At 40.0% G+C, this 24,546-nt stretch overlaps 2 protein-coding genes across 6 annotated transcripts in view; one reads left to right on the top strand and one right to left on the bottom strand.

Moving 5' to 3' along the window:
• LOC126273163 (eukaryotic translation initiation factor 2-alpha kinase 1-like) overlaps positions 1-17,450 on the top strand; it is a 153,165-nt gene extending 135,715 nt beyond the window's left edge. For all 5 annotated transcript variants that reach the window (XM_049976633.1, XM_049976634.1, XM_049976636.1 and 2 more), the window contains 3 exons: positions 1,342-1,539; positions 2,043-2,180; positions 16,475-17,450. In XM_049976633.1, coding sequence (XP_049832590.1) covers positions 1,342-1,539; positions 2,043-2,180; positions 16,475-16,717 — 579 coding nt within the window. In that variant the 3' untranslated portion in view covers positions 16,718-17,450. The remainder of the gene's footprint in view (positions 1-1,341; positions 1,540-2,042; positions 2,181-16,474) is intronic.
• LOC126273164 (adenosylhomocysteinase-like) overlaps positions 17,404-24,546 on the bottom strand; it is a 29,065-nt gene continuing 21,922 nt past the window's right edge. Inside the window, exons 6-8 of the mRNA XM_049976638.1 lie at positions 18,644-18,841; positions 18,375-18,569; positions 17,404-18,030 (exon numbers count right to left, since the gene is read on the bottom strand). Of these exons, the coding sequence (XP_049832595.1) occupies positions 17,899-18,030; positions 18,375-18,569; positions 18,644-18,841 (525 nt within the window). The 3' untranslated portion in view covers positions 17,404-17,898. The remainder of the gene's footprint in view (positions 18,031-18,374; positions 18,570-18,643; positions 18,842-24,546) is intronic.

Raw genomic sequence — 24,546 nt, forward strand, 5'->3', positions numbered from 1 at the left:
CTCCAGGGTGAGACTATCTGCTGCCCCTTGTTACATTTTCAATGGTCTGATGTTCATTGCCACAGTCACATTGAGAAATGAAGCACTTCCCCATCTGCGGAGGCTTTCTGCACAAATGCTGTGGCTTGTAAAAATCATGTTAATTGTTTTCTAAGCATGCCATGGTAATTAAGTGCCAGTTGGTCTTGTGTCTTGTCTTATGTGGGTCTAGTATTCATCATTGGCAATATTATTCCGTGTTTCTGACCACTTCTTGCTCTTGTTGAAATCCACTGCTTGTAGCGATGCTGCCAGTATAATAGGTGACTGCCTTTATTTTAATCAATTCATTTTAAGTGCATGCATGTCATAGTTGATTGGGAGCGGAGGAATTGTAATTAATTTTTCATATTGCTTGAGAAGGGCGTTCTGTCCTTGAAGATATGATGGCTTAATATTGTTTAGAGTTGGTAAACAGTAAAGAGGTGTACATCAGATACAGCCTGTTCTTTTCCTCATTGCTGTTTTTACCTGAATGTCATTTTTTTCACGTGTGAACTATTATGCCACAATGGAGCTAGCTGTGTTTAGCTGAACATCAATTTTTCTCACATTTGAACAATTATGCCCTAATGGAACATAGTATTCAGCAGCAGAGTAGACAAGTCCTACAAAAGAGCATCGTACTGTTGTAACTCTTGCACCCCACGAGGAACCACTCAGTTTCTGTCTGATGTTATTGCATGTTCTCAGCTTTTCTGCAGTGTTTTCTATGTGTTTCTTGTACAAAAAGGTTCTATCAAGAGTTACTCTCTGATATTTTGGGAAGTCTTAGTGATTGAGGACATGACCATTAAAGATGACATATCACATAAGAATGATAGCTAGTCTTTATTAAAATGTTCCTGATACTCAAGATAGAGCAAGAGAGAACACAACCAAGACATGAGACAGTTGAACATCATCCGTAAACCCACACATAACACCATGAAATAAATATCAAAGCCATCATGTGCAGAACCAAAAACCCTAGAAAAAGTCCCTTCAAACTTAAGAGAGGCAAACAGTAAAAATATTTTCAGAAATTATATCAAAATTTGATAGAAATCTATTACTACAATAGTAAAGATTTTATGTGCTCTACAATTTAGTTGTAATTGTTTGTTAGTATGCCTTACTGAAGTAGCTTGCAATGTTTGCTTCTATCAGTTAATATGTAACTTGACTCTTTACACATTTCTGAAGGATTTTCTTAATTATGAGCTTAACAGAACATAATGTATGAATAAATAAATAAGTAAGTATGTTTGCTTATATATGAAAACAAATTTAATTGTCTCTCTTTTCTAAATTTTTTTCTAGCCAAGCAATATTTTTGTAAATAGTGAGCTGAGTCAAGTTCAAGTGGGTGACTTTGGCCTTGCATGTTTTCTGCAACATTCACACAAGGATGTTGCATTATTATCACAGCCAACATTGTATGGTGACCACAGGAATATGGAAATTGGAACAAAAACATATGCTGCTCCTGAACAGCTTGAAGGTGTTTGTAATCAAAAGGTAAGCTTAAGAAGAACCTTCTCTACATCTGATTCATTACAATCTAAACTATTGTTGGTCATTTCTGATCAAAACAAACAGTCAGGTAAAGGTAGTCTGAGTCGTGTGCAGCTATTTTTCGTAATAATGAAAGCATTTCAAAGTTAGCTTTAAGATATCAGTAAAATGCTGCCAAGTGTCACTGCTTTTACTTTGCCATGGCAGTGAAGCTTCTGTTGTATTCCCTGTTTAGTCATAACCATTGTATTGTATGTCTAAGTTGTACAGTTACTTGTAACAATACCGTGAAAAGGAAAGTTGCTACTCACCATATAGCGGAGATGCTGAGTCACAGATATTATGCCTATCTGCAACTCAGCATCGCCGCTATATCATGAGTAGCAACTTTCCTTTTTACAGTATTGCTGCATTCCATCCTGCATTTTCCATTGTTTGATTGTACATGTAATTGTGCTTTTTAAATGTTATCACATGTCATTGTAATATTTTGTGATTTATTGCAGAGTGACTTGTATAGTTTGGGAATTGTACTGTTTGAACTGCTTCAGCCGTGTTATACGGACATGGAGAAGAGCATTCTTATAAAAGATCTAAAAGATGGTGCTGTGTCACAGGAGTTGTGTGCAGCAGCACCAGAACTGGTAAGTCATTATTAGGCAAGTTCACTTGAAGTGTGTGTTTGCAGTTAATTTGTGGCTAACTGTTTCATGTCAGATAATATAAATATAACTATAATACCAGTTTCCAGTTGTTCTGTTTTTCACTGAACTTTCTCTCCACTGTTAATTAAGCCTATAAAAACTGTAGGCAGGTAAATAGTCCCAAGAAGTTGAGTAACAATGATACTATCTGTACGTAGCATTATGCAGTCCTCACTCACACAAAAGATTATGACAGTTCTAGGTATTTGTGAATAAAAAGTTATGTAACCTGTATTCTGTGATTTTCATGTGGAAATAATAGTGAGTGCACTTGAAGCTATCAGCAAGTAACAAAGTTGAGTTCTGTAGGAACTGAGACTTAAAACACATTAAATGTACTAACTGCAGTTATTACCAGTCTGTTTCTAGATATATGTAACAGCTGGAGAAATGTATGCTCAATTTGATGTTGATATTTGCCCTTTAAGAATTTCTTAGAGTGTGCAAACTTTTTCTTTAGTGCTTGGCTTCTTTGTTTTGAATTGGGAGAATTTGCAAGCTTTCAGATTGCTATTTTTCTGTATGGCTGTGGCTACAGATACCTTAGCAGTTGAACAATGTTGTGTGTAGTAGCCCTTTACAGATCATTAAAGATTAGGGATCATTGTACTGTCCATTTACTTGTAACTGGAATGAAGTATCAAGCAGTTTCTGGTCCATCATGTTCACTACTGATGACCCCTCAGAAAAGGAATGTTTCCATTTATAGTGAAGGTTCTTTTGGGAAGACTGGACTAACATCATGGGTAAAGAAAGAAGTGGATGACTAACTGTTGTGGTAAATTAACTTGTTACAAAGGTTGATGGCAGACTCAGATAAAAGGGTCTGGTCACGATTACAGAATTATCAGTCAGTTTCCCTCAGATATAGTGGACAATTTATGAAAATGTGACTGATTATCTTATTTATCACAAATTTTGTGTACAAAGACTGAATCCAGCAATACAAAGAGATTGGGAGCAATGTTAACATTTCTTATTAGTACGATGTAGGAGGAGACAAATTCTTGGATCACGGGTTGCATACATCAATGCTGTGGCAAAAAATCTATCACTGAAGTGGGGCCACACTAGCTTACCACCGAAGCACTGAAAGTGCTGCAAATCATTTTCTCTGTGAAAACTAATAACAGTTGTTTTTTGGGACAGCAAGGAGGTACTTTTTGGGGAGGTGCTGGGGTGATGATGATTGGGAATGGATTTCATCAAAGTCTATCACAGACTACAACATCCAGGCAGTCGAGGAACTGATTTGCAGCACTTTTAGATTTTACAATGATGAGGATGTTCACAAATGCGGTTCTTGAAAGGCTCCATGACCAAGGAGCGTGTTCCAATCGTTGAGGAATTGGTAGAACACTTTGACCGTTTTTTATAAATACTTGGTAACTATGTCAAAAAATAGTGTTATGTACCTGTGTCACTTAAGTGTTGTGGTCCATTCAATAAGTTATTTAACTTACTTTTTAAAGTCCCTTCATAGTTTCTCCTCAGTGCACATTAAGACTAAACTAAAGTAATTAAACAATGATAAGAGGAAAGGCAACCATTCACATTATAGAAGAGGCCTGAACAGCAGATATTTGCATGCACTAGCAGTTGATGACTCCCACATTTCTTGTGAAGGAAAAGTGATTTGAGCTCAATCCTATGATAACTTTTCAATCACTGCCAGTGCCATCTCACTTGGTAGCTCAGCTTTTGCTTATTGACATACACACATAAGTGCATCATACCTTTTCCCCTTTTTATTGCCCTTAATCTACACTAATGGATTTAAAAAATATATTCTGAAGACAAACCCCTTTTTCTATTATTTAGCTTGTCAGATGTCCCTCTTTATACAGGTATTCAGTAAATGCTTATCTTTTATTTCAAATATGATAGAAAACCTATTCTGGTATGGCAGCCATATCATAACTCCAGGTATTTATCAATTAAAGCTTCTATTACAGATGACTGGTGCAAGTGAAACATTACCGCTTTCATCTTCAACATGACTGGTTTTACAAGGTAGACTCCCTATCATACTCCCTTAGGTTTATTGGTAAGGTGACTCAGTGGAAAGCCTGTAAAAACCTGAACACAGATCACACATGAAAACAGGAAGAAGGTTTACTGAAATGCGAAAAAAGGCAGGATAGAAACAGTGAATGGTCCAAGCTTAATAAGTGCAACATTGAGCAAAGTGAAAGAGCAACAGCATAATGATTGAGTGGTCACGGTGCTGGGCTACAAAGTGGCAAAGGCATGTTCAAAATACTCTGGTGCATATTTATTATTATTATTATTATTATTATTATTATTATTATTATTATTTTCACAGCATTATGAACTGTCCTTCCAGTCACTGAAATCTTTGTCCTCTTTCTGTACTCTTGGAAGTTGTCTTGCTACACACTGGTTGTAGAGTATGAGTCAGGTGATAAGAATATATCACCATCACAAGTAAATGTGATGAGTAGTGAGAGCAGGCAAGATACCACATAGACGCGTCACAGAAATGAAAACAACAAATAAACAGGGGTGAACTATTTTATAACAAAGGAATTCCAGAGTCAAAACGTCCAAAATGGAAGCAACTTCAAAAACATGTTTTGACAGAGCACAGTGAAACTGTCGCATTCATTTGTTGCAGCTTATATGACAAACTATTATGTTTTCATCATTTCCTGGGAGTGATCACATGCACATTCATACGAACACCTAAATTGAGCAAGGAGGTATATCTCTCACCAGACATAGAAATTAGGTGCATCGATAAGAGATTCCTATCATATGACGCACATACTGTCACTAATGCTGTGTATGACAGACCAGATTTGTTTTTGGATTCGGTTGACTTGTTGCCTTGTCATCAAATGTTTGTGGTTCCCATTCGAGAACCACTTCCTTTCGGCTGCTAATAGCACAGTTATGCAGAATCAACTTTGATTATAGGTCCCTTCCTTGCACCTTTCTGTTGCAAACAGACGTTACACCACGACACATACACAAATCTGAATACGGATAACAATAAAAAAAATTTAATAGCATGTGGGAGCTTCAAAAATGGCTTGCATGCTCAATGTTCCAACACAGTGACAGCTTTACTGAGACACTGTTGCTGTTCACGGCTGCTATTTTGCTGCCCCACCTTCTTCCTGTTTTCATGCTTGAACCACATTCAGTTTTTGATGGGCTGTCCACTGTGCCCTCTTATCACAAAGTGAGAGGAGGGTGTGATAGGGAGTTTCCTCTGCATCTCAACATGATAATACCAATTGCATCTAAAGAGCGTAACTACGCAAATGGAATCAGGTGATAATTCTAAAGATGCCACAAAATTCCATCATTAAAACATATCTATATATCAGTTATTCTGTTGCGAACTTACATACGTACTGATAGAGCACAGAAATGAATATGTCACAGGACACCTCAGAAGGCAGTGGGAAGCAGAGACTGGTAGGGTTGAAATGATTTAAGTGTTCTAATATTGTTATTAATATAATTAAGGCTTCTTACAATGGATTTCTTACAGAGTTTGGGGATACAGTCTCGAATACACACTGAAAAGCTAAAGAAACTGGTACAACTGCCTAATATCACGTACAGACCCCGCGAGCATGCAAAAGTGCCGCAACATAACGTGGCATGGACGCTACTAATGTCTCAGGTAGTGCTGGAGGGAATGACGCCATGAATCCTGCAGGACTGTCCATAAAACTGTAAGAGTACGAGGGGTGGAGATCTCTTCTGAACAGCATGTTGCACAGCATTCCAGATATGCTCAATAATGTTCATGTCTGGGGAGTTTGGTGACCAGCAGAAGTGTTTAAACTCAGAAGAGTGTTCCTGGAGCCATTCTGTATTAATTCTAGAAGTGTGGGTGTCTCATTGTCCTGAAATTGCCCAAGTCTGTCAGAAAGCACAACGGACATGAATGGATGCAGTTAATCAGACAGGATGCTTATGTATGCGTCCCTTGTCAGAGTTGTATCTAGACGTATCAGGGGTCCCACATCGCTCTAACTACACACAACCCACACCATTATAGCTCCTCCACCAGCAGGCTGTCTACGCAAGCGAGGGAAAAAAAAAAACTTTCCCATTTTAAGTGACAGTATACTTTTCCTTTGAACTGTAAAACTTATCAATTCTTTGAATGGTTATGGTTTGATACACCGGCCTAGAATTTCCCGGCACTTTAGAAAAGGAAACTCGGGGAGGGGGGGGGGGGGGGGGGGGCGGGGGCACGTTTTGGAAAGATGTCTGATGTGCAGCAATATGTACACTGCATACTTTCATATAAATTTGAATTCCACCAAACACCACATGTTACTTTCCGAAGCATTGAAATCAATTTTGCAATGCGCATTTGCAAGCTCATGTCACGTGATCTTGCCAGCTTATGACAGCGGCTATTCAGAGCATAGGACACATGATGCAGTCAGCCGATATCAGCATCACTGTTAAGTAGCAACGAACACACAAATAGGAAAAATTAATGTACATAGTGTTGCTAGAAGCAAAGAAAAGTTTAACATAAAATAGTGGTCTCGAAGATTAATAAGCTGCAAGAGAAACTAAGCTTTCATATATAATATTGAACTTTTCATCTTACACTTTAAGATACATCACACAAATGTGCAGGAAAATTTTTGACGACGACATAAATGTGTTATCTTCTGTGATCAAAATTATTCTAAATGGTCATACTCAAAATGTTGATTTTTAAATAAAAGTCAAACACACTGTGATTTAAGTTTTGCCAGAGAGTGCCGCCAGGTAACAGGTGTCACCATGCTTGCGCAGCTATGATGATGCAGGAAGCCCGTATGTTTGTAAGTGTAAAACATTAAAAGATCTTACATTATGCCATAAAGGAAACAAGACTTTAGAGGATGCCCAAGAGCATCAGAATTTCGTGAATCGTAGTAAAATTCGGCTTAAAGTGCACATTCATAAGTTCAGATTCTGATGTAAATTTTCTTGAAGTACCTGTACTGTATTATCTCATGTTTGGTTCTTTATTATGGCATAATGCTGTAGGTGCTAGATGAAAACGTGCACTTGAAATACAGCGAACAGTTGAAACTAGCCAATAGTGCAGAATTAAACACTTTGTTTCGAATAAATTGACTGCCTCAGCCGGAAAGTTTAATAAGAGCCAAATTTTTTTAGCAAATCGACAAAAATAATTTCATTGTTCTACAAGGCGATTAATACTTTGTCAGAAAGATGGAAATAAAATAAACATATTTTAGCATTCTGCAATTATGTGAATGTATTTTAATTCATGTGATAGCTCCCGGCCACAGAAATCCTTTTTGTTTTCATTTGATGTGAGAGCAGTAAATGAAGAGGAAACAGCAAAATCACTAAATGTAAACACGGATCATGTGGAGACTACCCACTTCCCCACTCTAACTCGCACTGCTCTGTGCATCACCCCCAAGTCTACAACATTTTCAAACCGGTGCAATATTAGATAGTGGCCCCTCCCTCCCCTCAAGCATTTGAGATAGGACGTCAAAAATTTTAAAAAATATTGAATTTTCAAAAATAAGTGCATTTTGTAGTGCACATCTTTCTGAGGAGTCTCATACATAAAACATATGTGTTCGAGGAAGTCTAAGACATGTTATTTGATCTTAAGTCTGCCAAAGTGGAGTGCCACGCCTCTTCACACAGCTTTCTTTTATCGCACATCACTGTATTTCGCTCTGTGGAATTGAAATTTTTATATTTTGTAATGGATGGCATCAAACTATATCCAGGACAGCAGAAATTAGAATGTCCTGCGATGCCTCTCGTGCTTCTGTTTGGACGGTTTGACATCCTGTCCATCTTTTTTCTTAAAAAGAGGAAAAAAAACTGCAATTAATACTGGATGGGATTATTTGTAACTGGGAGAACAAGAACTCTTCAGAAAATCTGCACTCTTTATTGCCTATTAGCTAATATCTTGCTGTTTTGTCTGACATAAAATTAACCAGCAAAGACAAGAGACAAGCAAGACAGTACACATTTCTTCAATCTTTAAGTCCTAGCATTTTTTTTTTCTCTCTAATCTTACTACAGCTTTACATGGCATAGCTTTCTTTTCTGGGAAAGAAATCTATTACCCCAGTAAAGATAGTCTACATGAAAAAACAAAATGTCATCTAATACTGAAAAAGCTGTTAAAACAAATAGTATCCAAGACTGGTGTGGTTCCTCGATCTGATTATGTGTATTTTCTCACTGTCTGCTAGATAAAATGAAACAGGCCTGCCTAGCATTGCAGCAATTTCAACACAAACCAAATAAACAAGACTGTTTTGGCAAGTACCTATATCAAATGCCTATTAGGTCTACTACAAGCAAAAAGTTTTATATTAGGAAGTAGTTTCACATTTCATTCACACGCTCTAGCTTCTGAAGCATGAGATCGAAAAGTGGTATTACGAAAGTTTTATACAAATTTGGAATTGTCATATTCATCCATAATTTGTGTGATGTCCCCGTTTCTTCTCCATCCTCTTTCTAACAAACGATCTTCTCATCACTAATTCTGTAACTATTCCTGACAGTGCCAAAACTTATTCTCCGGTTAACTTCACTAACCCTGCCACAGTCATCGATTAGTTACGCTGCATTTATTCTCCAGTTAGCGTTATCCGTGCTACTCCCAGAATAGAAATTTAGCTACTGTTAGCCGGGCATGTACAACTGCCCCTTACTAATGTAGCGGTCTGGCCAAACATTTTCTGTCAAAATTTCATTTCTTGGATACACCGAGAATAAGTAATATTTCTTACCTGTTATTCCTGTTCAGGGTGTATACAACCTGGGAGATCCGGGAAAAACCTGGAAATTTTTCATTGTTTTTGTTTTCAGTTAAATTTTTGTAATTTTGACTGGTAAGAACCGATACTCTAACAAAGGATATTACTGTATCCCGCTACTGCAGAGTAATACTGCAGCAATAAAACATGAACGAGAAAAAACGAAAATAAAACTTAAAACTGCAAAGGAAATGTGCCATATACAACAAAAAAAAAAAAAAACAGTGTTCATACAAGCATCTGCCAACAGCAAAATATGTCAAAGGCTTAAGGAAGACTGTTGTGATTGGCAGGAGAGCCAACACTGTATTACTAAAGGAGGCCGAAATGCACGCGTTTTAGCTCACGCAGGCTGGCGTGAGATCTGGAACATGACAAGGGAATTAGAATTGACAAAAACGGACGTAGCTGGTGGAATACTTAACTTTAATCCATTAAAGATGAACGTCGCTCTTGACAGTACATGATTCACAATATCAATGGCAACTGAATATGGCGCCTTGCTATGTCGTAGCAATTAATGTAGCTGAAGGCTATGCTAACTATCGTCTCGGCAAATGAGAGCGTATAAGTCAGTGAACCATCGCTAGCAAAGTCGGCTGTACAACTGGGGCGAGTGCTAGGAAGTTTCTCTAGACCTGCCGTGTGGCGGCGCTCAGTCTGCAATCATTGATAGTGGCGACACGCGGGTCCGACGTACACTACCGGACTGAGGCCGATTTAAAGGCTACCACCTAGCAAGTGTGGTGTCTGTCGGTGACACCACAAAGACTATGCAATGCTTCGTAACAACAAATTACCTCCGATGAGCATGACTTCACAACTGTTTACATTAGGTTCGTTTTAGCAGTTAAGATTGGGATCATGCGTATGCGCAGTTGAGTAGTAGCTTCTCCCACTTCTCACTACAGAAATGTGGCTATTGCCTGTGTAAGCAGTTGGAGCAAGCAGCTAGATGCTACTGGGAAAAATTTTACTGGAGTGGCCAAGCTGCCAGATTAATGCATGTGCAGCAGGCCCAGATCTGGGTGGGGCATATTGATTTTCTTGAGGGGAAAAAAATACCTTGTTTCACAAAGCGATTAGCATACAGCGCACGTTAGTTTATCGATTATTCATATGACTTTGAAGCGCATCCCTGTCGGTTTTTGAACACATTCTAAGTTGATTTCTGAATGCGTGCATAGTGTACGTGATGTCTCTGTCAGGGGAATCCTCATTGCATGTAGAAGGCCTAACTTTCCTACAGACAAAAGGGGCTATATGAGCTGAGCAGAGTAACGCCAAACGGACTAGTATGAACTGCTGTCTGTGTGGTTCATTGGGTTTGCGAATGATGAGCGTTGTTATAATTACTAGCGAAATCCATAGACTCAGACTACCGGAGTGGAAATAAACTAATTACAGGTAAGAAAGATTACATATTAAAATGGCTCTGACCACTATGGGACTTAGCATCTGAGGTCATCAGTCCCCTAGAACTTAGAACTACTTAAACTTAACTAACCTCAGAACATCGCACACATCCATGTCCGAGGCAGGATTCGAACCTGCAACCATAGCGGTCGCGCAGTTCCAGACTGAAACGCTCGGTCACTACAGCCGACGATTACGTATTACCTTCTCGGTGTATCCAAGAAAATGATATTTTGACAAAAAAATTTTGACGAGATCGCTATACTAGTAAGGGCCAGTTGTACAGTCCCCCGCCAGCAGCCGCTTTAAGTTCTATTCTGGAATTAGCATGGAAAGCGCGTTGTATGAACACTTAACAACGCTTAACCAGAGAATAATCGCGGGATAATTAAACTGCTGTGAAGTTAACTGGTGAATAAGCTTTGAAATTGACAGGAATAGTTACAGAATTAGTGATAACAAGACTCTGTTAGTTGAGAAAGGAGAAGAAACGGGGACATCACACAAATTATGGAACAATATGACGATTCCGAGTTCGTATATAAATTTCGTACCACTACTTTTCGATCTCATGCTTGGGAAACTGGAGCGTACGATTGAAGTGTGAAACTATTTCCTGAAGTAAAGCTTTTTGCTTGTAGTAGGCCTCACAGGCATTTGATATTGATACTTTGTGAATTATATTCTGTCGTTTGTGCAGTATTAGAAGGCCTATTTTGTTTTATCTAGAAAGTGACAAAACAGACGTAATCAGATCGAGAAATCACACCAATCTTGGGTCCTATTTGTATTAACAACTTTTTCAGTATTTCTATTTTTCATGTAGCAAAATGTTTGACGAACTTTGATGAGGTAACAGTCTTTCGCAGAAAGCAAAGCACGTCATGTAAAGCTGTAGCAAGATTAGAGAGAAGAAAATTCTAGGAGGATTAAAGAAATGTGTGTTGCCTTGCTTGTCTAATGTCTTTAATGATTTTATGTATCCTATATTTAATTTTAGGTCACACAAAGCAGCAAGTTGTTAACTGATAAGTAATAAAGGGCGCAAATTTTCTGAAGAGAGTTTAAGGGGGGGGGGGAGGGGGGGGAGACAGGATGTCAAACTGGCTGACTGTAAGCATGAGAGGCACCACAGGACATTTTAATTTCCACTGTCCAAAATATTCACATTTCAATTCCACAGAGCAAAATACAGTGGCATGCGATAGTAGAATGCTGAGTGAAGAGGTGTGGCACTTCACTTTGGCAGACTTGCGACCAAATAACGTCTTACATTTCCTGGAACACATTACTCTTCAAAAAAAGATGTGCGCTACAAAATTAATATAGTTTTGAAAATTCGATTTTTTCTAGTTTTTGATGTCCTATCTCAAACGCTTGAGGGAGTGGCGCGGTATTGCCCTGGTTAGGAAATATTGTAGGTCCGGGGCTGATGCTCAGGGCAGTCTGAGTTATAGTGGGGAAGTGGGTAGTCTCAACATGACCCGTGTTTACGTTTAGTGATTTTACTGTTCCTTTTTCATTTACTGCTCTCACGTCAAATGAAAACAAAGATTAGATTTTATTTCCACTTTTCTGGCGGCCAAGCATTAATTGCCTTGCAGAACAGTGGAGTTATTTTTGTCGGTTTGCTAAAGAAATTTTCTTTTATTAATCTTTTCCACTGAGGCAGACAATATATTTGAAACGAAGTATTTAATTCCACACACTGTTCACTGCATTTCAAGTGCACTTTTTCAACTTCTAGCATGTATGGAATTACGCCATAATAAAGAACCAAACATGAGGTAACTTAGCACTGGTGCTCCAAGAAAATTTACATCCCGAAAACTACATTGAAAAGCTTATCAGGTCGTGCCCTACTTCACTCGGAATCTGGACATATGAATGTGCACATTTTAGTTTGGTTCACGAAATTCCGTTGGTCTTCGAGCATCCTCTGATGCCTTGTTTCTTTTATAACATAATGGAAGATCTTTTAATATTTTACACATATGAACATACGGGCTCCCTACGACATCGTAGCCGTGCAAGCGCAGTGACGCCCATCATCTGGCGCGCTCTGGCAACTGCAGAAACAAACCTGTTTCTCGTAGGTCGTGGGAAAATATTCTGGATGGTGGTTTGAAAAGTGTTGCTATCAAAGTAAATTTCCTTTTATGCAAGTTGAACTATGTGCAAGAACGTACAATGAATTTTTTAAATTACGGAGCGTTTGACTCATTTAAAAATCAACTCTCTGATGATGAGCCTTTTAGATGAATTTTGAGCCCAGATAAGACATTTATGTCATTATTAAAAATTTTACTCAAACATTTGAGTGATATATATTACACTGTAATACGCGCATAAAAGACCAACATTATATGTGGAAGCTTAGCTTCTCTTGCAGCGTATTAATCTTATAGACCAATATTATATGGGAAACCTTTGCTTTTTCACGCAGCAACACAGACACAAGCAGACATTTGTAAAGGCAAAGAGTTCCAATTGCCTTTACAAATGTTTGCTTGTGTGGGTGCGCGTGCACGCGAGTGTACACCTGTCCTTTTTTCCCCCTAGGGTAAGTCTTTCTGCTCCCGGGATTGGAATGACTCCTTACCCTCTCCCTTAAAACCCACATCCTTTTGTCTTTCCCTCTCCTTCTCTCTTTCCTGAAGAAGCAACCGTCTGTTGCTAAAGCTAGAAATTTTGTGTGTGTTATTTTATTGTGCCTGTCTACCGGCGCTTTCCCGCTTGGTAAGTTTTGGAATCTTTGTTTTTAATATATTTTTCCCATGTGGAAGTTTCTATTTTATTTACATCATATGAATAATTGATAGACCAATGTGCGCTGGATGCTAGGCACTTTGTGAAACAAGGTCTTTTTCCTCAAGAATATGAATTTGGCGCCCCCTTCCTGTGAAATTGCCGCCTGGGACATATATCCTGATTTGCCCACCGTCCCCTAGATCCGGGCTTGTTGACCACATGTGTATCTGGCAGCTTAGGCGCACCGGTTAAATTTTCCCAGGTAGCATCTTGCTGCTATTGATTATACAGCTAACTGCCACACTTGGCTAGCCAGAAGTGGGAGAAGTTACTACTCATACGCGACTCTACAGCGCTAGAGCTCGCTCACAACGGCTCAAACGAATCTAATGTAAGCAGATGTGACGTCACGCTCACTGGAGGCAATTTGTTGTTATGAAGCATTGCATAGTCTTTCCTAAAGCCTTGGACACAATTTGCTGTTGGCAGGCACTTGTATAAGAACTGTGTTTTGTTGTTGTATATGGCACGTTTCTTTTGCAACCTGTTTTATTTTCATTTTTTTCTCTTGTTCATGTTTTATAGCTCTAGTATTATTATGTAATAGCGAGATACAGAAATATCCTTTGTTACAGTACTGGTTTTTACCAATTAAAGTTACAAAAATTTAACTGAAAACTAAAACACTAAAAAAAATTCCCCAGGTCGTATACGCCCTGACCAGCTTAACAGTCCCCTGCTGACATCAGGATCCATGGGGTTGTCTCCATACCCGTACACATCCACATTCTCGATACAATTTGAGGAATACTCATCCGACCAAGCTACAAGTTTCCAGTCATCAACAGTCCAGTGTCGGTGTTGCTGGGCCCAGGCGAAGCATAAAGCTCCGTGTTTTGCAGTCATCAAGGATACACGAATGGGCCTTTGGCTCCACAAGCCCATATCAGTAACGCTTTGTTGAATGGTTCGCACACCGACACTTGGTGGCCCAGCATTCAAATCTTAAGTAATTTACAGGAGAGTTGCACTTCTGTCACATTGAACGAGTCTCTTCAGTTGCCATCGGTCACTTTCTTGAAGGATCTTTTTCCAGCGACGTCAGACATTTGATGTTTTACTGGATTCCTTATATTCATGGTACACTCTTGAAATGGTTGTACGGGAAAATCCCATCCATCCCCCCCCCCCCCCCCCCCCCCCCCCCCCCACTTCATTACCTCGGAGATGTTGTGACCCAACGCTTGTGCACCAGCTATAACACCATGTTCAGACTTGCTTAAATCTTGATAACCTGCCATTTTAGCAGTAGTAACCAATCTAACAACTGCAACACACTTGTCTTATATAGGTTTTGCTGACCACAGCACCATATTCTGCCTATTTATGTATCTCTGTGTTTGAATATGTGGCGCTTCAGTGTATCTTGTGAGCACCTCAGAGAACTAACTGAAAGCTGTGGATATGCTTCAGTGGTGAACTAGCAGCATGATGCTGTTATGCTGTGTGTCACAGGGAACAAGATCTTGGCTTGCTTTGCTAAGCATGCATGAATCATGGTGATTTCCATGAATGTATGTGTATCAGTCAGGTACAGGTAAGTTCCCATTGGTCATGTGTGTGAGGACTGGAGAGCATTAAGATCGGCCAGTGGAAGAGGATGGTCTTGTAGCAGTGTTGGAATGCTTGCTCCATTCCATATTCAAAAGGTACAGATTTCAACACAACTCTAGAAGTCCCATAGGATATTTTTTGCATATGTACACTATGACAGCAACTGTTGTAGTGTGATGGCAACATTACCTTTGCCATCTCCCACCTGGTGGTGATCTTTCTGCCTGACTAAAGGTAGGAATGTCAGACTACTTAAAACAATTTCTTGCAGAGTTAGTGGTAATGGTCACCAAGCTATGTGATGAGTACCTCAGAACTGATGCAAAAGTCTGGGCATGTTTTAGTAACCGCCTAACAGTATGACGGTGGTACTCTCCACATGGAATAAGAACTTGGCCTGTCTAATTCATATACTTATGTATGCTATTAAATAAACATTAACTTCAAGGTGGACTACAAGCCAATGGGTAGTTTGGTGTGGATGCAAAACATTGCTGGTAAGAAACTTACACTGGACCTCAGTTGTAATTGGGGGGGGGGGGGGGGGGGGCGGCGGCAGCAGCACTACATCTTACAGTGGCCAGAGCTGATTATAACACCTGACATGCTCACTGGTTGGCCACAACGTCAAACATTTGTCGTATCCTGTTGCCGACACCTTGGATCCACTTGGGTTCTGGCCAAAAGTGGGAGCCCACACAGTAATCAGACAAATACAGTGCCAGGTCTTGTAGGCGACAACATCTCGGTTGGAAAAAGATTCAAGTCCAGGTAGAGGTGCACAGCGGACAATTGCGAGTGTAAACCGCCCACTGCTCCAGTTGTGACATCAAGTGAAAAATTTACTCAACATCCATGGAATTCAAGTAAATTTTTCATTTGATGTCACAACTGGAGCAGCCGGGGGTTTACACTTGCAATTGTCCGCTGTGAGAACGCATCTCTACCTGGACTTCAATCTTTTTCTGACCGAGATGTCGTCTCCTACAAGACCTGGCACTGTGGAACCGACCCGAAGACGCAAAGTAGACCTAGTTTTGTTTATAGTAATATGCCTATTACTCTGTATACCCGCTCATGTAGAAAAGTTTCTAATGATGAGAAAATACATGTATGGATGAAAGGACTGTACTTGGCGATATTATTTTGTATTATAATTATTAGTAAAGAATTTTCCTTGACTCCTGTAACCGGGGCATCAGCCTAAAATTGCTAGATGTACTTCTGGTAATCGGGGGCTCAAGGATGCAACAATTTTAAAAAATTAATAAAGCAAAGCATAGTGCCGCACTGCCTGCCGGGCGCCTAGCCAGGCAGTTACTCAACCCGCTTAGCTCGGTGCACCAGCAGCTATGTGCTCCTAGTACGACTAGCGCGCGTACCCTATATTGCCTGCAGAGTCTAGGTCTGTTATCAGTGCATTATGTAATCAACTCTTACTAACCCTGCACAGAGGGAGGGGAGCATCTAATTTTAACCTTTAACTCTTGGAATTCATCTAACAAAAATTTAAGCAACTTAAACCATGCTCTAGTTAGAGTAGTAATGTATTTTAACTGTTGATAACTATCATCATCATGAAGATTAATGCATCATATCAACAATACTAATATCTGCATTTAACCACTAATTCACTTACAGGTCGAGATGATGATACGCTTGACTTCATGTTCTTTAGACAGAAGACCTACATCAAAAGAACTGTTGGCTCAGCTGGATTACTTATCATGCCACGATACTAATGAGAGCTCAGTAATAAAACATCTGTTAAGTGAAATAAGCCAACGTGATAAAGAAATTGAAGAACTGAAGCATGAAAAGAGACAGTATGCGCAAGAAATACTGGAACTGAAACTTAAATTGGAGAGATATGAGACTTCCTAGACTTTACAAATGTGCTCAATTTCTACTCATTGCCAAATGAATATAAGACAATGCCCAGTATCTAACTATTTGGTATCAAATACTCTAATTAGATGGGAGGGAAAGTGGAGCTATGCAGACCATGTGCCAATTTTAAAAACTTTGATTAATTTCATCGTAGTTTTCCTTTATTATCACTACCTACTTAGTGTAACAAATGTTACTAACATGATTTTTTATAAAAGTGCTTTCTGGGTAGTAGTGGATGAAGCTTATGACAGAAGAGAAGATTCAGAAACTGAGAAATCTTTCAAGTACTACATTAATGTCACACATGTTGCTCTACCATCTCCACAGGTGGCAAGTTAGATAAACCATGGCAGACAGGAATTTAAATTCAAACTACTTAAACTTGTTTCCTGTTTCAGTAAGTGTTTGAAGGCACTTCTGCACAATTTTTGTTTTGTGGCTACTGTGCCTATTATTGTAGTTTTATTTCTACTTAACTTATCCACCATACTTGGTGGTTTCACTTTTGGAGATTAATTTTTGCCACATTACTTAAATTCTATTTTTACAAGAGGTGTGTATCTTTAAGTGAATGACAAGACATGATCTCTTACACGTTATCAGTATTTAAGGCTTAATGTTACTTCAGAAGCAATAGGGTAGGACTTGGAATAAGGATAAGTGAAGTAACAAGACTATAAAATGTATTTTTGTATTTGTTGAATAAAATTCTTTTTACAAGAAAGCTTCAAATGCCATTAAAAAGTATCACACAAGTGGATGTATAACATAATATGAGCAAACTGCAGTACAACAGGTTTTATCCAGTAGTTAACACTTCAGGAAGTGTTGTGTAAGTACATAAATGGGACTCAATGGAATGCATGTAGGGATAAATTATTCTCATTTTAGAAACAAGATGTGAAACATTTGAAGAAAGTGAAATGGGAGCAGAGGGGGAAGACTCACTGGCATGTGGCCAGTTGTTACATATTTCTTACAAATAAACAGAAGTTATGGCTTGCCAAGGGCATTCATATCACACACAAAAGAGAAATTATAAATACATGCATTCCACTGACAAAATGCAACAGGGAAACTCAAGTACCACACCACAGTGTGTTCTGAATCAGTGAAGACATCTGACAACTGTCATATGTCATATTCCAGAACAGACCAATTCCATTTGATGTTTAATACCTGTAATGGTCTGGTTTAAAAGGCCCATCAGTTGGAACACCAAGATATTTAGACTGCTCTGGTGTTAATTTAGTAAGCTTCACTCCTAAGTGTTCCAAGTGTAGAGCTGCGACTTCTTCATCCAGCTGTGAGGAAGTTTAGTGTTAAAGAATGTATGAATAATGGAAGCAGAACTATACCTCTTTAGTAATTCTTAGTGTTTTGTTGAATTAATTATAAAGTAACAAAACAAATATAAAAATTGTTTTCCATAAGATATTTCGAACTCAATTATTTTGGATTAAAGCAAAATCAATTAAAACTTTCTAGAAAACAGACAGACAGACAGAGACGATGTCGACTGGACAAATAGTGCCTACTGATGACTCGACATCTTTTCGTTGAGCGTTCTCCTTTAATCCAAAACTATTTACATTCTACCAGAACTTCTACAACATATTTCAAATTCTGATATCCCAAACATATTTACCTTCTTAGGAAGCATGTGAACACCAACAGGGTATTTACCAGGTTTTGTCCACAATTCTATTTGAGCCAGTACTTGGTTACTGAATGAGTTACTCATAACAAATGATGGGTGGCCCATGGCACAACCCAAATTTACCAAACGACCCTCAGCAAGAATAATTATATGCCTTCCATTTGACAATCTGTACCTATCCACCTGAAACAGCAGATTTAGTCTGTACACATTCCAGCAGGTGGCTATACACAGAGAAAACAATGTTCCTTTCTTACCTGTGGTTTAATGTTTATCTTTTCAACTGCATTTTTCTCAAGCCATGTCACTTGAATTTCACAATCAAAATGGCCTATGTTACATACTATAGAATCGTTACGCATATTCAAAAAGTGATCTCCCGTTATAATGTCCTTACAACCAGTAGTAGTTACAAATATTTGGCCTTCCTTGGATGCTTCATCCATTGTCGTCACCTGCAAGTATGATGTAAGAAAAAATTCTTGATAAATTAATGAAGTACACTTATGCCACAAAAGCTAATGATGCAGAAATTAACAAGCCATTATTCAATGCTTAGACTGCCAACAAAAGAATTATGGTGGCCAGTAACAAATTTTAATAACAAAGTGTCAGCAGCCAATGGAATTTTACTAAAAATAATTCAAAATGAATTATTATAGAAATGTTATTCAATTTTTGGTAATGTACTCTGTGCTTTATATTGGGAAATTCTAGACAGGAACTACATTAACATTATCAATTTTTTCCAATTTCTGTTGGTGTGGAGCAGTAAATACAGGAATTGTGTGATCGGGAGGAGGGGAAAGGGGGGGGGGGGGGGGGGGAAGAAGCATTAGCAGGCAAAGAATTGACCATACCATATAGCTTTCTACAATTACTGAATATTATAAGACTGAGTGAGGCTCTGTTATGGACAATGCCTCTTTCGTATGAAAGAGGGAGGCCATTTTCAGATATGAGGCAAGAAGCCTTACATTCTGCAACTTGAACCTTATGTAACGAGGGATGGGTTCAGATCAGTTCACAGATACACAGGCGGGTTTTGACACTTTGCTTTACATCACCAGTAATTAACACTGAAACAAAAGGAAACTGTGCACGAATTGTCATAATCTGATGTTCAAAAGAGCTTTCAGGCCAAGGTTGGAAACACTTAAGTGGCTAAGTTTGTAAACTGTTCGCATGCTGGTTTAAGTATACCATGGCATGGCAAAATGTCTCAATCCAAACACTGGCACTGGGGCAACTGTTATGCTCCATAGGCCAAAGATGATAGAGGTGAACAAAGGCTGCGAAGATGTGCACAGGCAAATTAATGTGCAACTACTGAGCAACTGACTGCCCAGATGAACCAAGGGGCCTCTATTCAGCAAACATTGCTGCATATGAGCCTCCATAGCAGGTGCCTGGTTCATGCAACCATGCTGAGTGCTGTTTATTGGTGATGAAGGCTGGAACTTACATGCCAATACTATAATAGGACTTCCACTGAATGGTGACAGGTGGCCTCTTCTGATGAACCTCATTTTAGCTCCATCGGCATGAGGCCTTTAAAGTCAAATGCATTAGCAACAGTCATCAGAAGGGTGCAGGCCAGAAGGGGAGTGATGGTCTGAGGAAAGCTTTTCTGGCATTCCCTGAGTGAAACTGTCATTTGGGAGAGAATGAATCAACACAAGTATTCGAGATCGGCATCTGACGTTTATGATCGCTTGAATTTCTCAGTTTATGTAGTTCCGCTTAAGTCCTGTAGATGTCAATACAGCCATTTTGTACTTTGAGAGCAGTTGCACTCAACTTCCTTGAAGCTCATTCGAGTGTGTCATGTTCTACTTGCCTGGTCATCTACTATAGTTACCCAAGTGCTACTGATTCACCCACTGTAGGATCTTGGCATGAACCTTACATGAAGAGCGGTGTGAAAGCAAAACTTTATTTGAAAGAATATGTCTCGAGTGTGAAAGACGACGGCTGTAAATGTCTGCAAGAGATTTTTTTTTAGTGACACAGAAGGATGTGGTATGTGTTCTGTTCTCCTTACACATCTACCATAACACATATAAAGGCACATATCTGCAAAACATATAAAGTACAAGTTCTGAAGCATTACCAGTTTTAACTGTGTGCCAGAGATCTTCACCCATAGCTATTAATATTGTGTGTAGGATTTCACATTTTAAAAATCTTGTAAATGTTGGTTCAGAATTGGTACACAAAGACATCTCCAACATCTTGCCTCATCTTTTGACAATATCATGAAACAGTGTAAGACAAGCCTATGAAATATGGACAGTGCATGATTATGGAGGTACTGTGGATATATAACCGATACGTATACTTTTTATCAAGCAATCTGGGGAGTTTATTGAGAACTACACTGATGAAACATTATTCAAGCTGTTAGGAGTAGATCCTCAGTATTTTAGTAAGATTTCATTTCTCAGTGACCAAGGCAGTAATATCTGCAAGATTCTGCAGCCTTTCAGCATTGTGTACACATTACACATGTTTTCAACAGTCCTGAACCACATTTTTGGTGAGTTATTTGATAAATGAGGTTGCAGTTTTTTTATTTCGAGACTTACACTGCCAAAGAAAATATCTGTTTTATGAAGAAAACTGGCCACATGAATTCAATACAGAAAAGCTTGAAGCATTAAATGTAGAGTAGGTGAAACATTTGTTTAGGATACTAGTTTGCAGTTAGGCAGCATAATAAAAGTCATGGAAATGACTGTCTCTGGTAAAATTACTGATTATGATAACACTGGAAAAAAACTAACATTTTTAGAGCCATTCAAAGGTGCAATAAGAATGCCGGAAGGTGACAAGCATGCAACATTTCAGTTTGTTTTGTTATGGGTGCACAGGCTGAAAAGTCATAGTAATGCAGGGCTCAAAGATACAGAGATATGTTTAGATTACTGAAGAGCTGTGCGACCATAAAATGAAAAATTTCAATTTCATTATCTCCGGCATTTTGGCGATACAATATGACTGTTATATTGTCATCTATTAACTGTAGATACTACGAATGCTGATGAGCACTGTCTCCATCTCTCAGAGGAGACAGTCAACATTCGGACATTGCACAGAATAGTAACATTTCTGTGGTCACCCTTTCACTTACTAAAAATTGTGTCTCCGAGAGAAATGAGACATTAAATACTGTCAGTCTAATATGTTATGAAATTTCAGTTCCTCGTATGTTAAAACAACATGGCAGTAACACTACCATATTTTGTTATATTTGTAGACATTTATTTAGGACTGTTAAGCACATGACAGCTGTGTTCAGCAGCTAAAACTATAGCTACCAGACAGAAGAACGCACAGTTTCGACTAGCCAGTAACTTGCGAGTGACTGGGTAAGGCACTTTATCCTTTACCCACATCTCTTTAACGGCCCACTCATCAAGAAACATGGGACAATCCCAAGAGGAGGAGGCATGGCCGCCACTGCAGTTGATCTAGCAGGAAGGAGGAGGCAGGCAATCCCCCTCGTGCACATTCCTACCACAGGTGTCACATTTGGCTGGGTGTCGACAAGACGTCCTAGTGTGTTTGAAACAATGACACTAGTAGCAGCGCATCGGGTTCGGAATGTACAGCCGGACTGTGATAATTTCATAGCCTGCTTTGCACTTGGATGGAAGCACCACTCCATCAAAGACGAGAAAAAGTGTGGGTGGGCACCAAGGAGGAATTTACCCTTTTCATTACATAATGGACGGTAATGACGCCCTGATCAAAGGGGTAAGATTGGATTTTGGGCTCTGTTAGTCTGTCAAACAGCCTGGTGTAAATTACACCACAGGAACAACTGGAAGTGAATGGGTCTCGACATGAACAGGGTAACCATGGAGAAGCACGGCAGCAAGCAGTTTTTGTGCTTGAGAAGCAAAAAGCCATTCCATAAACAAGAGCAGGATTTCGCACGGCCGCCAATTGCATCAAAATCTTTCTAAATAATAAATGGATTTACGGTGGTGAAGGACTAATAGTCTTCAGTACATGAGACCACGAGGAACCATGGTGCAGCGGGAAGGGTCTGTAAATCATTAGCCTCATTACATTTACATTTTGTAGACCCTGAGTGGGAAAATGATTGACTTATCACAAGGAAATCCTCCCTGATTGCCAGAGTCTCTGATGGCATGCTCCTTCCAACTGGGGCCTCCTTCACAAGGGGCATACCCACCTAGGTGACTGTTCACACCTCAGGTCACACCACCCGAACACCTGCAGAGGGGCCAATTGGTACTTTGGGAAGGTTACAGCTCAGGCAGTCACCCCTCCCTGGGCCTGGCCTGTACCAGGGGTTTTATGTGAACCCTACCTTTCAACCGGGAGCTGGGAATTGCGTGTTACCCAGTCATCTGGTATGTGTCAGACACTTGGGCCAACCTTCAGGAGTGCACTGGGAGGAAGAATAAAAAGAGGATCCTCGAATGCCGAAGCAGGGGAACGAGAGAAAGGAAAAAGGAGCAAAAAAGAAAGGCGAGACCGTTCATATGTCAGCAACAGAATGCAGAACATTCCCAATAATACCCCAGACACATTCCCAAAGAAAGGGGGAAAAGAATAGCAAGAGGATAGACATGCAGCATGGAATGGAAGAAAATGCTGCAAAAGGCTGAGGCCCCATGGTAGCCAAGCATGAGCCTGCCAAAGAGTGGGTGACTGAGGTGTTTAAACAATTGATTATGGATGGGATCAGGGCCAGGGGCTGAAAATTGTGGTAAGAGGTGAGAGCCAGAAGTGAGCATTCAGTAAAAGCTTCACAGTAGGCTTCTGTCTGACAAGGGTAAAATATAAGTGGGAAGCTTCAGTCCCCTGTTTCTGGAGAAGAAAGGCAGCAGGATAGGAGTGACATGGATGCAATCACAAAATGGATCCGAGCAAAAGCCACCTGGAAGGGCAAGGACAGGGACGGAAGACTACCGTTGGCAACCTTGGAGGGTGCCGAGTGTAGCCCACAGCCATGATGAAGGGACAGAAGAACCTGTCGTGCTTTAGTAACGCACTTTGGCATGAAGATCTTTAAAGGTAACAAGACTGGCAGAGGACAGGTGCTGCTTAAGTCATTGCAAGGCCTGACAGCAATCACAGATGGCAATGGCTGTGGCTGTCCTCTACCACAAGACAAGAGAGGAAAGGGGTGCATCAAGTGAGGGACAGCAATGCAAAGCAGCGCAAATACTTTAATTGGACACGTCATGGATGACTTCATCAATAAAACTTCACAAAGAGGGGATAAACATGACCTGGTAACTATAAAGAGGCCAATAAGTGCAATGAAAAGCCTAATGACATAACCTGATGGGAAGGGAATGACAGAATGAACAGAAAGTGGTTACTACTGCAGAGGTCATCATTTGATGATCAATGTGATGAAGGGAGAGGGGAAGGGGAAAATCTGTAGCTGATAAAGTGGACACAAATGGGTAGGGGAATCATTAACAAGGCACAGCTTGTTGTCCATAAGAAACTTGTCTATGAGGAGACCCAAGTTAGCTGAAGAAACACTGGCCCACAAGGGGTGATTCACATTAAAATCTCAAAGGAGGAAGAGGAGCACTTATGTTTATGTTTCTTCCTCTCCTTCTCCTCTTACTCTTTCATGGGTTGACGAAGGCAGGGCCAGGAGAGAGAGCGGGCAAACTTTGGTGAGATCTAGAGCCGAGAGGGAGTGCTCAGGCTACGGGTTCCCCAACTGACTTGCGACAGCATCCAGTCTGGAAGACACTTTAGGATCTGTTCCCTGGAGTGGTGCGCTCCACAGGCCGACCCCACAAGCAAGCTGATGACCCCACAGAGCAGAATCCTACTGCTTCTGTGCCCTGTAGTGGCGACTTTTCCCTGGCTGTCACTCTGCAGGTGGCGACACCCCTACATCTCTTCCTCATCCTCCTGACTGCTCCAATAGAATGTTTGCCGTCTTCGGTCCCACAAGGAGGATTTACAGCTGCTTTTAGCATCACAGTATCCCTTGTACTCTGCCTTCAGGAAATGAAATTGCACCCTAGTGTCTGCTTTGAGCTTTCACATTGTTTACCGATTCATTTTGACTCTCCCCTGAGAGTTGGCATTCCATCTAATGGGGACGTCATGCTGCTGAGGAAGGGGGACTCTTCTCCAATGTGGTAGGGGACTG

The sequence above is a fragment of the Schistocerca gregaria genome, chromosome 5, assembly GCF_023897955.1.
Source record: "Schistocerca gregaria isolate iqSchGreg1 chromosome 5, iqSchGreg1.2, whole genome shotgun sequence".
Taxonomy (NCBI): Eukaryota; Metazoa; Arthropoda; class Insecta; order Orthoptera; family Acrididae; genus Schistocerca; species Schistocerca gregaria.